Source organism: Notamacropus eugenii, chromosome 1, assembly GCF_028372415.1.
Source record: "Notamacropus eugenii isolate mMacEug1 chromosome 1, mMacEug1.pri_v2, whole genome shotgun sequence".
In the NCBI taxonomy this organism is placed as follows: domain Eukaryota; kingdom Metazoa; phylum Chordata; class Mammalia; order Diprotodontia; family Macropodidae; genus Notamacropus; species Notamacropus eugenii.
Window position 1 is genome coordinate 481950630 of NC_092872.1, and position 14800 is coordinate 481965429.

At 44.0% G+C, this 14800-nt stretch overlaps 1 protein-coding gene across 8 annotated transcripts in view; it reads left to right on the forward strand.

The window, feature by feature from the left end:
• The window catches only part of HMCN2 (hemicentin 2), a 175963-nt gene that overhangs the window by 55444 nt on the left and 105719 nt on the right, over window positions 1-14800 (forward strand). For all 8 annotated transcript variants that reach the window (XR_011972238.1, XM_072632716.1, XM_072632714.1 and 5 more), the window contains exon 23: window positions 13183-13310. Coding sequence is in view for 7 of the 8 variants with exons in the window: in XM_072632716.1 (XP_072488817.1) it covers window positions 13183-13310 (128 nt within the window). In the remaining variant the exon portion in view is untranslated. The remainder of the gene's footprint in view (window positions 1-13182; window positions 13311-14800) is intronic.

Consider the following 14800-nt stretch of genomic DNA (forward strand, 5'->3'; position numbering starts at 1 on the left):
CGAGTCTCCATGACTCCATGTCCAGCAGTATCCATCATGCCACCTGGACTGCCTCTGGCTCTTGTTCCAGATATGTCACCAATGTGACTGTGTAAACTATTGCCCTTCTCTGGGCCTCAGTCCCCTCCTCTGTAAAATGTGGGGGTTGGATTAGATCTTCATTAAGGTGCTATCTGCCACTGATAATCTGTGCTTCCAATTTTGAGACGATAGGATGCACATGGTATATTCCTTCTTGTGGCATGAAAGTGACCCACCCTTCTTGAAGTCTATGACAGTTGAGTTCAAGACCTGGAAGGCCCTCCCATGCTGGAAAGGCTTTGAAGACTGATCCAATAACAGACTCTATGTCTGGTTTGTTACCAGATTAGTCTCAGGGGGGCTGGGTTTTTGGTCACCCAAATTCATGGAGACCATCTGCCAAGTTGTCATCTGTGCTGGTGGAAAGCAGACCCACATTGGTGCAGCCATGGCACCAACAAGTATTAAAGGTCTGAAAGAAGGTCCAGACCATTGGAGGGTGCTCCCGGAACAGTGATGTTGCTATAGACTAAATAGTTAGGTGGGGAAGCCTTCACAGAAGAGATGAGCTTGTCTGAGAGGGATGGGGATGTGTTGGTAGCTGTCCCATGTATGATTTTGCATATGCTTTGCATCTTTTGGCTCAGAAGTCTGCCTGTAAACTTCTCTCACTTGGTGTGAAATGAATTATGTGGTGTGATGGAAAGAACACTGGAGTGGGGATGGGGGAGTCAGTAGAGATGGGTTCTAGTCTTGGCACTGCCAGAAGCTAACTGTATGACCTTAGGTAGGCACTTGCCTAGGCCTCAGTGTCCTTAAATGTAAAACAAGGGCCTTGGACCAGATGATCTCGAAGATTCCTTCCAGCTCTTCCATTTTATGATTCTGTGCCTGGGATGCTGGAATGATTTGCTGTTACCAGGAGACAGTGTTTGTTTGTAATGCGGATGTGGGGCCACACAGCTGTGAGGGCTCCTGGCTCCCACCCCTGCTCCCTGTTCATCCCAGCCAAACTTCCAAACATAGCCAAGCCCAACACGATCCAAAGTGGGAGGGAGGGGAGTTGTCAGGCAGGGTGGTGAGAGAACACAGAAGATGGGCCTTGTCTCTCTCTTCTTGCCTCTGACTTTTTCCTCTGCCTGGGTACCACTTGGGTGATAGTAGAGTGGGGCAGAGCTCCAGGTATCAACACATACCCTCTTTTTTCCAGGAGAATGTTGTGGTCACCAGTTGGGGAAGGTTTTGGCTCTAGGCCAGGAACAAAGGTGATTCTATTTGGAAGGTCCCCAGTAAGGAAAGTAAGGGATCAGTCTGATGAAGCAAGTCAGGGGCTGACAGAGAGGTACGGGGGAGAAAGAAATACAGAGGAAGCCGATTTTGCTGGCTTTCACATTCCAGGTCTTGCCAAGTGTTCTCATGGCCAGCTGTTAGCAAGTTTTTGTTGAGCCATCTACAAGGCACAGACTGCTTGGAGGCATGTTGGGGAAAACCTGTTGGTGACAGAGCTTGAGCTCTGCCTTTTTTTTAAGAGTTCAGTCTTTCCTAGAAGATGGGTTAGCAAAGAGAGGCAGTAGAGGTAGGTGGAAAGAGTAATGGACTTGAAAGCCAGCAGATGCAGGTTCCAGCCCCAGTTTTGCTGTAGTAATGTGGCCCTTGCCAAATCTTTTAACTTCCTTGGGTATCATTTATGAGATTCCTCATCACAGGGTAGAGTTCTAAGATTCATTCTAGCTTTGAAATTCAATTTGATGTCTCCCACTTTCTACTCTAAGACCAATGGGTGGCAAACATCAGCCCAGCATGAGCTGAACAGTTAGACAAGTTGTCAACAATTAAAGCTATCCCAAAATGGAATGGACAGCCTTGGGAAAACACAGGTTCCTTCTGGCTCAGATCAGAGATTATCTAGTTCAGTTTCCTTATTGTACAGAGGCCTAGAAAATAAAGTGACTTGCCCGAGAGGTGACTAGGTGCAATGTCAGGGACAAGACTAGAAGCCAGATTTCCTAATTCCTAAGCCTGTGTTCTTTGAACTACATCATTCAGACTGAGGTAAAGGTTTGCCTTTGAAAGACAAATGCATCCCTTTCCATGAGGGAGTGCTCCGAACCCTAGCCCAGGCACATTTAAGTTCACTAAATGAAGCCAGTTGATGACTGTGGCTCTTTGCCATGAGGCCTCGACACTTACAAATTATCAGTCCTCTGCAAAGAAATGATATACTTTTTCTGGCTTAGGGGGTGTCATTAATATAGTTGATTTCACACTGTGTAATCTTGGAATTTTTCCCCTCCCAACCTTTATCCCTGATTTTTTTGGGGGTAGAGCAGGGGTGGAGAACCTACCTTTTGATCAAATCCAAACAATTTGGCTGCATTTGAGGACCTAGAGGGTCACATGTGGCCTCAAGGCTGCAGGTTCCCCACCCTTGGGTTAGAGAGTGGAAGCAAATGATAGGATCAGGGTCTTTGACTGGGGTGGTCTATTGAAGGAGCTTGTAGCTCTTGATCCTGGTCAGAGATTTGCTATCTCTGATCTGACACCTCTGTTCAACATCTCAAAAAAAAAAAAAAATATAGGGTTCCTCCTTAGGAAAAGCTCCTTAGGGCTTTTATTTTCTTTCCACAAGAAATGGCCTCCTCCCATTGTCACTTCCCTAAAGTTGGGATGTGTGTGTAGGGTTGCTAAGGGACAGTAAGGAGTCTCCAGTCCCGCAAAGAACCTATGTCCTGAGGAGTTGTTTAGCTTTGGGCCGTGTCCCTGGGTACTTACGTCTCCATCAATGGTCAGTATGTGGCACTGTTACTCCATGGGCATGACTCATCCCTGCTTCTGTCTATCAGCAAGTTTTCATCATGTGCCTATTGTAGCCCAATCCTGTGCTTGGCACTGAAGGGGGAGACAGGGAGGCCTGATATACCGTCTCTGCCCTTAAGAAGTTTCCGGTTCAGTTGGGGAGGCAAAACACACTCTTAAAACTATTACAAATAGCTGTCAATCTACTGTTTGGCGTAGACGCTCAAGTTCTCAGGAAATTTGGACGAGGGAAAGATCCTTGTAAGATCAGAGTGGTTGGGGAGGGCTTTGTGCAGAAGGTGGAATTTGAGCTGGGGCTTGAATGATAGGTTCAATTTAATAGAAAGGATTGGGGGAGACAATTTTACATGGTGGGAATAGCCTGGGCAAATGTATAGAGGCAAGAATGGGTCTGGCATGTATAGAGAGACATGATGGTGCAATAAAAAGAGCCCTGGATTTGGAGGCAGAGGACCTGGGTTCAAGTACCACTTCGGTAAGCTTGGACAAGTCACTGAACCTCTAGAAACCTGTTTCCTCATTTCTAAATTGAGGGTAGGCGATTAGATGACCTCTCCAACTCTAAATCATTGCTCCTAAAATATATAATATATATATATACACATATACACATACATATGCATACATACATGTGTATATGTATATATACACCTATAATGTATCTGGAGAGGAGAATGCATGTGGGGAGATTTGGAAGAGAAGGTATGATACACAATTCTACCAATTCAATGCAACAAGCACTTTTAGAGCTTATGATACATACATATATATAATATATATATGTACACATATATATTATATGCAAGGCACTGATGATGGTGTATTTATACAGTGCTTAGGAGTTTACAAAGTGATAATTAAGAACCCTCCAATGTAGGTAGAGCAAATGATATTCCTATTTTACAGATAAGGAAACTGAGGCTCCGAGAACTTAAATGACTTGCTAAAATCACTAGCTGTAATTTTTTTGGTGGAGGGAAGCAATCGGGAGGTTAAGTGACTTGCCTAGGGTCACACAGCTAGTAAGTGTCTAAGGTCAGATTTGAAGTCAGGTCCTCCTGACTCCAGGGCTGGTGCTCTAACCACTGTGCCACCTAGATGGCCCATGAGCTAGTAATTTTCAGGATCAAGATTCAAACCCAGAACTCTAGACTGCCTCTCTGATGGGGATTCGCCAGCCTAGGTGGGTGGTGGGTTTTTTTCATCATGATGCCCTGTATCTCTCTGGATGTTGTATCTCCAGCATCAGTGTCACATAGCATCTTCCCCAAGTGGATTTCTTGTGTGGCAGGGGCATCCCAAAGCACTTGTGGGTGTGGGCAGTGCATGGGGGACCCAGGGCAGTTGTGGCATTGGGGTACTGGTTGTATGGGCTTATCCTCCACGAGACTATATGCTTGGCTGAGAATGTGTTGAGGAGCTCAGGAGACAGGCTCTGATGAATGTCATAAACAGGAAATTCCCTTCCAACCTTTCAGTTTTCTCATCTGTTCTCTGTATGTTGCCATCTGGCCGTTGGAGTATGGAGTATGATTGTCTTAATTACATGACAGCTTTGAAATAAGAAATACTTCAACAGCAGCGGGCTGGATTAGGAGGGGTTCTACTCTCCCAGTTTCAACCTACCTCTCTTCTGTTCCCTAGCTTCATTTCAGGGTCTCAAATGTCAGGCTTAGCTCCCCTAGAGGGGTCCTATCAAGTGCCTGATGGAGCTGCAGTGGACAACGATGACAGAATTCTAGTGGATGTGGCCATAGAATGTCAATCAATAAATATTTATTAGGTGCCACTCTGCCCTTGGCATTATGCCAAGTTCTGGAAAAACAAAAAGGGACAAAAGAGGTCCTTGACCTCAAGAAGCTCACAGTCTAATGGGGGAGACGTATATAGTTTATTAGAGCCAAAAGTTACCCTAGCACACAAAGTTTTAGAATGCAAAATATTGGAAGTGGAAGTTAACTTAAAAACATAGAGTTTTAAAAAATAGAATATTTGGAATGGAAATGATCTAGAACATGGAATTTTAGAACATAGACTGTTAGAACCGGAAGTTACCTTGGAACGCAGAATTCTAAAACATAAAATGTTAGCTCTAGAAGCAATTTAGAACATAAAATCCCAGAATGTTAGAATTGGACATTACCCCTTAATAAAATAATCTGTTTTGTGAAGTTTGGATTCAGTCAATGAACCATGGTTGAGGACCTAAAGGGCCACATGTGACCTCGAGGCCGCAGTTTCCCCACTCCTGCTAGAACATAAAAGTTTAGAACACAGAATGTTAAAGTCAAAAGGACCTTAGAGCTATTCTAGTTTCTCTCTCTACTTCCCTCAAATTAGAGAGAAGAAGTAGAATCCCTTGAATTTGAGAGAGGAACTAGATAGCGAACCTGAATCACAGGGAGAAGAAATGACTTGACCAGTCACACAGGCTGGCTGGGACCAGAACCTAGGTGGGAATATTTAAGCTAGATGACCACCAATGTTTTTTCTCTTAGTGCTTTCTACTGCCTTTAGACAACCTCTTGCCATCATCTTCGTTTGGGCTTTGATGACCTAGCCCTGGTCTCCAAGATCTGTTCATTTCCAGTGTTCCCAAAGGTATTGGGATGTATGATGTGGAGCAGGAGCTTACTTGGGTTTGGAGCAATGACTAGGGTGGGGCTAGCCAACAGAACAGGGGGCATTTTTGCTCAAAAGCAGAAAGTAACCAACTCTTTTACTTGGCCTTTTGGGAGACTTTCCCACATATATGTAACCCTTGGTTCATAGGGTGGCTTTCTATTGGTGGAGATTAATTCTCCAAGTCTGCTTGGGGAGCTGATGGAGTTGTTAAGGGTTAGAGAGATCTTCCCTTTCTTCCTGCTATTCTGGCTTCCAGCTTTGATGGAGAAGATGCATCCTTTCAACCTCTCTTCAGGTCCCTGAAGGGAAAGACTCTGGGAAGAAGCCAACATACAGAGGAACTGGCAGTCTTTGTCATGTCCCTATCCCTAGCTGGCTATACTTTGCTGACTTTGGGAAATTTCTGCTTAGGTGAGATCTTGGACTCTTTCTTGGTTGAGTTAAGTTATCACACTCCCAGCTGAAGAGTTCATTGACCCTGTATTGTTTGGTATATATTTTCACATGCATACTTTCTTTGATTTCTGTTTCCTATCTGTTTGGATAAATGGATTTAATTTGCTTTTGCTATATGTGTTCATTATATATATATATATATATATATATATACACACACATAGCGCTTAGGGCCCTTTTTTTCCTGTTAAGGAATAGTATTCAGTAGTGGAGCTTGAACCTAATAATTATTTCCTTTACACTAACAATATTTATGGGAGCAGATAGATATAATGCTAGCCTGATACCTCCTCTCTGAGGAGAGCAGAGTGGCCAACCTCTGGCTTCAACCTCCTGCTTCCCTTTCTGGCAGGAATCAAAATCTTCCTTGGAGAAGGGGAAGAGGAGGAGATGCTAGAAATACCTACTGTTGTCTCTCTGCAAGCCACAACCAGACAGACTCACACTACCCCTTACATATAAAATGGTGGGCATTGTTCTTACCTAAAATAGTGGTTGTTCAGTCTTTTCAGTCATGTCCGACTTTTCAAACCCATTTGGGGTTTTCTTGGCAAGGGTACTGGAGTGGTTTGTCATTTCCTTTACATTTTACAGATGAAGAAGCTGAGACAAACAGGGTTAAGTGACTTGCCCAGGGTCACACAGCTAGTAAGTATATGAGGTCAAATTTGAACTAAGATCTTCCTGATTCCAGGCCAAGAGTTTTATCCATTGTGCCACTTAGCTCCCAAAGTAGTTATGGACTGGCATCATCTTTTCTTGGGCATATAGCTTCATGTGGAAGAGACTGTATTTTTTATTACAAATACTTTTAGTGGCATCTTTTACTTTCTGAAAGTGTTTTCTCATCAGTTCTCTCATTCTCTATCCTTCTGATCACCCTGTGAGAGGAGGCAATGATCATCTATTTAGAGCTGGAAGGAACATCTAGGCACACCTTATTTTCAGAGTTTTAAAAATTCTGAACATAAATACAAAAAAAAAAGGCATTTCCATCTGCAGCAGAACATAGAAAGGGAATTTTCTGTAGGAAACAATGAATCTCCAATTCACACCACTTGGTTCCCCCTGCCAAAAAAAGTACATAGTATATTCTATATGTTTCTTTTAAAACTGTCCTTCTTGTCTGTGTTTCCTTGTGAACTTTCTTCTATTTTCTTTTTATACTTTAAAAAAATGGTACAACAATCTCCCTCGAAATCCTTGCAACAAATAAGCAAAACCAGGTAAGATGAATCCATACGATGGCTGTGTCCTGAAATATATGCCCCTCACCCCTTGTGTCCCAAACCATCTCATTCTAAAGATGAAGAAATTGACCACACTTTGGGAAAGGGAGGCCTGCAGAGGTTGGGACTTATCAAAGAAAGCAGAGAACATTTAAAAGCACCAGGTTTTGAAACCAGGCTCTTTGATTCCAAATCTAGGGCTCTTTTCACTATATTGGAATCACAGAATCTTAAAGCTTGAGCGGACCTTAGAAATCTCATAGTCTAACCCTTCAACCAGTAGAGGAATCCCTTCTAATAGTCCCACTGAAGAGCAGTCACCAAGCCTCTCCTTGAATGCTCCCAACACTTCCCAAGGCTCTCTCCTGGGCCCCATTTTTGTTTCCTTCTATGCCTCCTTGTTTGGTGATCCCATTAACTCCCATTGGTCCACACATCTCTATGCCAGTATTTGCCAGATCTATATAGCCAGCCTTAATCTCTCTTCCAAGTTCCAATCCCACATCAACAATTGTCTCTTGGACATCTCGAATAGAATATCCTATAGTTATCTCAAACTCAGTGTATCTGAGACAGAACTCTGTCTTTTTCTCTAAATCCTCTTCTTTTCTGACCTTCCCCATAACTGATGATGGCACCATCATCCTTCTAGTCACTCAGCTTATAACCAGTCAGTGTCATCCTCATCTCCTCACTCATACTCTTCCTACATAGCCAATCTGTTGAAAAATCTTGCCACTTCTATCTTCACAATATCATATATATGTATATGTATGTATATATGTATATATTTTTATTGTGGTTTGGTTGTTTCAGTCCTGTCTGACTTTTCCTGACTCCATTTGGGGTTTTCTTGGCAAAGATATTGGAGTGGGTTTGCCATTTCTTTCTCCAGCTCATTTTAAAGATGAGGAAACTGAGGCAAACAGGGTTAAGTGACTTGCCCAGAGTTCATTTATCTCTCTCTCTCTCCCTATCTACCTATCTAATGTAATCTAAATATCCCCTTTTCTGTACTCCCATAATCACCAGCCTAGAATAAACCCTCAGCATCTCTTGCTTGGATGTGGCAGTAATTTGCTTGAGTGGTCTCCCTTGACTCAAGTCTCTTCCCATTCCAAACCATCTTTCATTCAGTTGCCATTGTGTTTTTCCTAAAGCATGGTCTGGCCATGTTACTGCCAGGATCAATAGCAAATTCTCTTTAAAGCCCTTTACAACTTGGTTCCTTCCTAACTTTCTGGTCTCCTTACACTTTACTCCCCTCCAGTGTAGCTGCCCTGGCTTTCTTCCTCCTACTCGCACACAATCCACCTTCTTCCTCTCTGCCTTCTAGACACACGGGCATCCTTCTAGTTCAGTTCAAATTCTAACTGAGGCAGGAGGTCTTTCCTGGTCTCTCCCTTACCCCTGCCATGTCTTCTTTCTAAGATTATCTTCCTTCTCCTATATGTGTGTTAGGGTAACTAGATGACCATGTGGATAAAGGACTGGGCTTGGAGTCAGAAAGACCTGAGTTCAAATCTGGCCTCAGATGCTTACTTGCTGTGTGACCCTGGGCAGGTCATTTACCCCTGTTTGCCTCAGTTTCCTCATCTGTAAAGTGAGCTGGAGAAGAAATGGTAAACCCCTCCAGGATCTTTGCCGAGAAAACCCCAAATGGGGCCACAAAGTTGGACACGAGTCAACAACAACAAAAACACTGTGTGATTTTGTATTTTCATAGTTATTTGCATATTTCCCCCCATTTTAATGTGAGCTTGCTGAGAGCAGGAGCTGTGTTTTGGCATTTCTTTGTATCCCCAGTCCTTAGTATAATGCCTGTCACATAGGGAGATCTTAATAAATGCTTGTTGACTGACTGAGCCTCCACTTCCCAAGATAACCTGTTCCATTGCTCCCCAACTCTAATGGACTGTTATAAGACTTTCTTAGGATGAGTTGAAATCTTCTAGCCTTCTGCCCAGGTTCTCTCTAGATGGGGAAGACCCAGAGAGATTACATGAGCTAAATGAGCACCAAGGCTGGCATGAAGATCCAGGTCTCCTGACCTCTAGATCATCATTCTGGATATCACTTGCTTCATATAGATGGCAGACCCAGATGAGCCAAATGTCCTTCATATCCTTCATTCTCCTCAGGAGCAGCTAGGTGTTGCAGTGTATTGAGCACCAGTGCAGGAGTCAGGAGGACCTGAGTTCAAATCTCACCTCAGATAACTTGACACTCACCAGCTGTGTGACCTTGGGCAAGTTACTTAACCCCAATTGCCCCATCCTGAGTCATCTCCAGTCATCCTGATGAATATCTGGTCACTGGATTCAGATGGCTGTTGGAGGAGTAATGAGGCTGGTGACCTGCACAGCCCTCCCTCACTCAAAACAAAGTCAAGTGCAAGTCATGTCATCATTTCTCTGATGGCATGGTCTTCTTCGGCAACAAAGGATGAGCACACACACATTCTCCTCAATGCCTGTCAGAGGCAGTTTTCTCCCCATTCCCAGATGTCCACTCAGGGAAGGCCAGCAGATGTGGTCTGGGATGATTTCATGTCTGTCTGTGGAAACCCCCAAGAGAAGACAGAAGCTTTTCTGGTACAATTAGGCCTGGCTGGGAGGATCTGACGCTGTCAAATCTTTGAAGCCTAGGTCTCAGGGGCACCTCCTTGGACAGAGGCTTGGAACCAGTTTTGAGAACATGCACTTCTACCCCCAACATTAGCGGAAGCTTCCAGAGAGGCCAGAGAAGGGACCTCAATTCGACAAGAATTTATTAAGTGCTCCCTGTGTGTAGGGCAATTGGGCTAAGTTCTGGGGATACAATTAATAAAAAAGAAAGCAAGTCTTCGCCCTCAAGGAGCTTATATTCTACTGAGGGATACAAAATACAGGGAGATAAATTAATACAAATTGATGTGAGAAGGCAAAGAATGCTAACAACTGGAGAGAGGCTTCCCATAAGGAATGGTGCCTGAGCTGAAGATTGAAGGAAACTAAAGTTTCTGAGAGGTGGAGATGGAGAAAGATGCATATTCCAGACATGAGAGACAGCTCAGGCAAAAGTCTCGAGGTGGGATTTTAAATCCCTGTTATTACCAGTAACTGTCACTCAATGAGCAACTTCTTTGCCTGCCTCTCCATTAGACCATAAACTTCCCCAGTGCTTAGCATGGTGCCTGGCATAGAGTCAATGTCTAATAAATACTGGTTGACTGACTGTACAATTCAGTTTATTAAGGGCCTTTGAGGGCAGGAATTCTCTTTTGCTTCTTTTTGTATCCCCAGGGCTTAACACAGTGCCTGGCTAATAATTGAATGAATGAAAATGAAAAGTTTCTTCCCTTGAGGAGCTCACATTTTACTGGGGAATAGGAGATGGGGACAAATTATATGTGTGTGTGTGTGTGTGTGTGTGTGTGTGTATGTATGTGTATATACACACACACACACACACACACATATATATATACACATATATATAAAATAAGTTAACAGGACCACATTGGGAGTGTTCTGTTCAGTTCAGGCCATCACAGTTTAAGAAAGACATAGATGAGCTGGAGAACATTCATAAATGGACAAGTAGGATGGTGAAGAGTCCTGAATAATGCCATCTGAGCACTGGTTGAAGGAGTATGGAAAAGAGAAGCTTTGGGGGAACACGATAGCTACCTTCAGGTATTTAGGGCTGCCATATGAAAGGATTACATTTGTTCTGTTTGACCACAGAGGGCTGAACTGGGAACAATCAATGGGTAGATGTTGTAAAGGGGCAAATATGGGTTTGATGCCAGGAAAATATTTCTAACAACTAAAGCTCTGCAAAGGTCAAATGGGCTGCCTTAGAAAGGAGTGGTTTCCTCTCCCATGGAGGCCTTCAAGCAGAGGTTGGAAAACTACTTGCTGTGTATTTTACGATGAGGATTCCTTGGAGATATAGGTTAGATCAGATGTCAATTGAGGTCCCTTCCAACTTTCAAGTTCTATGACCCTCTAAATAGAAATATCAGCAACTAAAGGAATCAGCAAAGGCCTTTTGTAGGAGGTAGTGCTTGAGCTGAGCCTTTGAGGGAGCCAGGAGTTCTGAAAGGCAGGGATGAGGAGAGAGAACAGGACAATCTTGGGAGACAGAAGGAGACATGGAGCCGAGAGATGGAATGTGGACGGGGACTGGAGAGTGGGCTGGCCTGGCTGGCTCTTGCAGTGTGTGCGGGGGAGGAATGAGGAAGAAGCCTAGAAAGGTAGACTGAAGCCAGACTGTACAGGGCTTTAAAAGCCAAAATAAGGACTTTGTATTTTATCTTAGAGGAGCTAGAAAGCTACAGGAACATCTTCAGCAGGGAAGTGAAATGATCACTGTGTGTTGGAACTAGGACTTTGGCAACTGTGTAGGGGATGGATTGGAGAGGGGAGAGACACTATTACAATAATACAGCAAGAGATGGTAAGGATCTGAACTAGGGTGGTGGCCATGTATTCGGAGAAAAGAGTGCAGATATGTGAGATATCATGTAAATCGAATGGCTAGAACTCAACAAATCATTGGATTTATGGGGTGAGGAACAGGGGAAAGTTGACAATAGTTCCAAGATTGGGACCCTGGGTGACTGGAATGCTGGGACAGAAATAGGAATTTTGAGAGGAAGTTAGGTAATTAACCCTGTGTTAACTGGAAGATGCTAAATCAAGAGATATTTACAAAATTACTACTCTGGCTTAAAGGATGTTATTGAGGCAATGTATGTTGGGCCAGTTATATAGTGAGAGCAGGGATCATCAGTCACCAACCAGTCAGCAAGCACTAATTAAGCACCTGTTATGTCTAAGGTATTATTTGCATTCCAGGGGATAAAAAGACATAAACTTAGTTCTTGCCTCACGAAGTCTTCTGTTGGGGAAGACTATGTACTGATGATGGAGGAGGCAACTTGAGTGCTTCATGGGCATCCATAAAGTGTAAGAATGCTTAGTGGGAGGCCTTCAGGATGTGTTGTGTAGGTCCTTTATAGAAGGGAGATTTGGACAAAAATGTGACAGGATGAGAAAACATCAATAGGTTGAGATTTACATTAATTTAGAAGATATAGGATTATGGGATTATGAATCCACTGGAACAATGAAGTGCTGACACACTTTGTACCAAGTCCTGTGTTGGGAGCCATAAAGGGGTAAAAACCAAAAAAGCATCAAACATGGTCCCTGTCAAGGAGCAAGGAGAGAAGACACACATGAAAACTTAACATAGCCTGTCTAATATTGTGAAGTTAATTAAGAGAGTAAGTATGGTGTAGTAGATAGCACCCTAGACTTGGAGTCAGAAGGACCTGGGTTCATATCCTGTCTCCAGCATTTACTAGTTGTATGACCCAGTGTGAGTCACTTAAACTCTCTCAGCCTTGGTTTCCTCATTTGTAAAATTAGAGAGAAGAACAAGATGACTTCTAAGGTTCCTTCCAGTTCTAAATGAAGATTCTAGCTCTAGAACTAGAAAGGACCTTAGAGGTCATCTAGTCCCACCTCCTCATTTTAAATAAGGAAACTGAGGCCCAAAGAGGATTAAATGACTTGCTCAGAGTAACACAGGCATTAGGCATCAAAGGTGAGATATGAACTCAGATCTTCTGCTCTCTTCCATTATGTCACATGGCCACCTCTGAATCTGTGGGGTTTTTTTTCTTTCACAATTGGGGTTAAATGACTTGCCCAGGGTCACATAGCTAGTAAGTGTCTGAGTCCAGATTTGAATTCAAATCCTTTTGATGCCAGGGCTAGTGCTCTATCCACTGCACTACCTAACTGCCCTTTTCTTGAGTGTTTGATGGATAGACTGAAGGAAGGTGGGGTGGGGGGAAAGGGTGCTGTGAGATGAGAAGTCAGGGAAGGATTCATAGAGCAGGTGGTACTTGAGATTGACCTAGAAGGAGAAATTAGATTTGGAAAAGCCAAGTTGGGAGAAAGAAAGGTGAGGGGGGATTGGGGAGGCCAGGTCTTATTAGAATGACCTTCTGCTTGCTTTACCGCTCTCTCCTGAGCAGGCACAACTTTCTCCCCTCGGGCTCTCTGAAGCTGGCAGAAATAAATGTAGAAGATAGTGGCCTGTACACCTGCACAGCCTCCAACCCAGCGGGTACTGCCTCCCAGAGCTATGTCCTTGAGGTGCAAGGTAGGGCCCTTTACCTGGAAGTGGGGAGGAGGAGGGATGAGAGACACTGAGCCCAGTGTAAAGGTGGTGGGCACTGTCGGAAGTCTGGACTGATGCTCCCAGGTCTCCCTTTCAGATACATGGGCCTGGCTTTGTCTGTTCCCCTCTCTCCACTGTTTCTCTTCATTTCCATTTCTCTCTCTCTCTCTCTCTCTCTCTCTCTCTCTCTCTCTCTCTCTCTCTCTCTCTCTCCCTCTCCCTCTCCCTCTCCCTCTCCCTCTCCCTCTCCCTCTCCCTCTCCCTCTCCCTCTGCTTCTTCTTTGCTCTCATCTCTTCTTCTTCTTCTACTTTTACTTCTTCTTCTTTCTCTTCTCCTTCTCCTCTTCCTCCTCCTCCTTCTTCTTCTTTCTTCTTCTTCTTCTTCTTTCTTCTTCTTCTTTCTTCTTCTTCTTCTTCTTCTTCTTCTTCTTCTTCTTCTTCTTCTTCTTCTTCCTCCCCTCCTCTCCTCTTTTAACATGTCTTTCCATGTGTGTGAGAGAGTATATGTGTGTGTATATGTATATATATATATAAAACTAAACTTTTGTATATGGAAATATGTATGTATATGTGCATGTGTATGAATGTGTCCATATAATTATGCTCATGTCCCTTCAGAGGAGGGATCATGCCTTTGTCTCCATGTATGTACTCTAGCTTGTTTATGGATTTTTACTTGCTTGCCCATTGCTTCCTGAATGTGTGTTGGTGCACATGTGTGGATATGGGAGCACATGCGGCTGAGTAACACTTCCCGGCATCTTAGGCTGCTGAGGCTGACAGCTGCCTGGTGCTGGGATTACAGACACCAATTATCACATTGTCTCTCCACCGTTTGGCCCCAGAGTTGGTGGCTACTCCCCTAGCTCTCTAGTATGGGGCCAGTGCCTGGGGCCCTTCAGAGCTAGGGATGGCCTGTTCTCATCTCCCTAGTCTCCTCTTGAAGAATACACATCCCCATGGCTCTTGGCAGTCAGGGGTCTGTCCATGCAGCCTGACTCCTTGCTTAGACTTGGGACAGCAGCATCCTGGGAAGCTGGGGGTGGTAGTAGGTGTACGTTGGTACTATAGGATTCTGTTATTCTGGTCCTTTCCCACCTGGGACAGAATCAGACCTAAGGATTGTGGTGGGTGGATTGGGGAGGCTTCCTCATTTCTCAGGGCTCTTCTATAGAAAATCAAACCTTGGATTAGGAACAAGAAGATAGATGTGTAGTGCTCTACCAACTATGCTATATATTGTTGTATAACTTCGAGAAAGTCATTCTCCCCCTCTGGGCATCAGTGTTGTCCTCTGAAAAAGGAGAGGATTGAACTAGCTGAGTAATAAGGTCTCATCTGGTTCTAAGTTCTAGGATGCTATGGGTTCAGGCTCTCGCATTCTCTATGTCAACCACTTCCTGTGGTGCTGTGATGGTTGGTGTGGGAGATCTATCTGTATGGCATTGCCTGAGGCTAAGCTAAGAGTGACA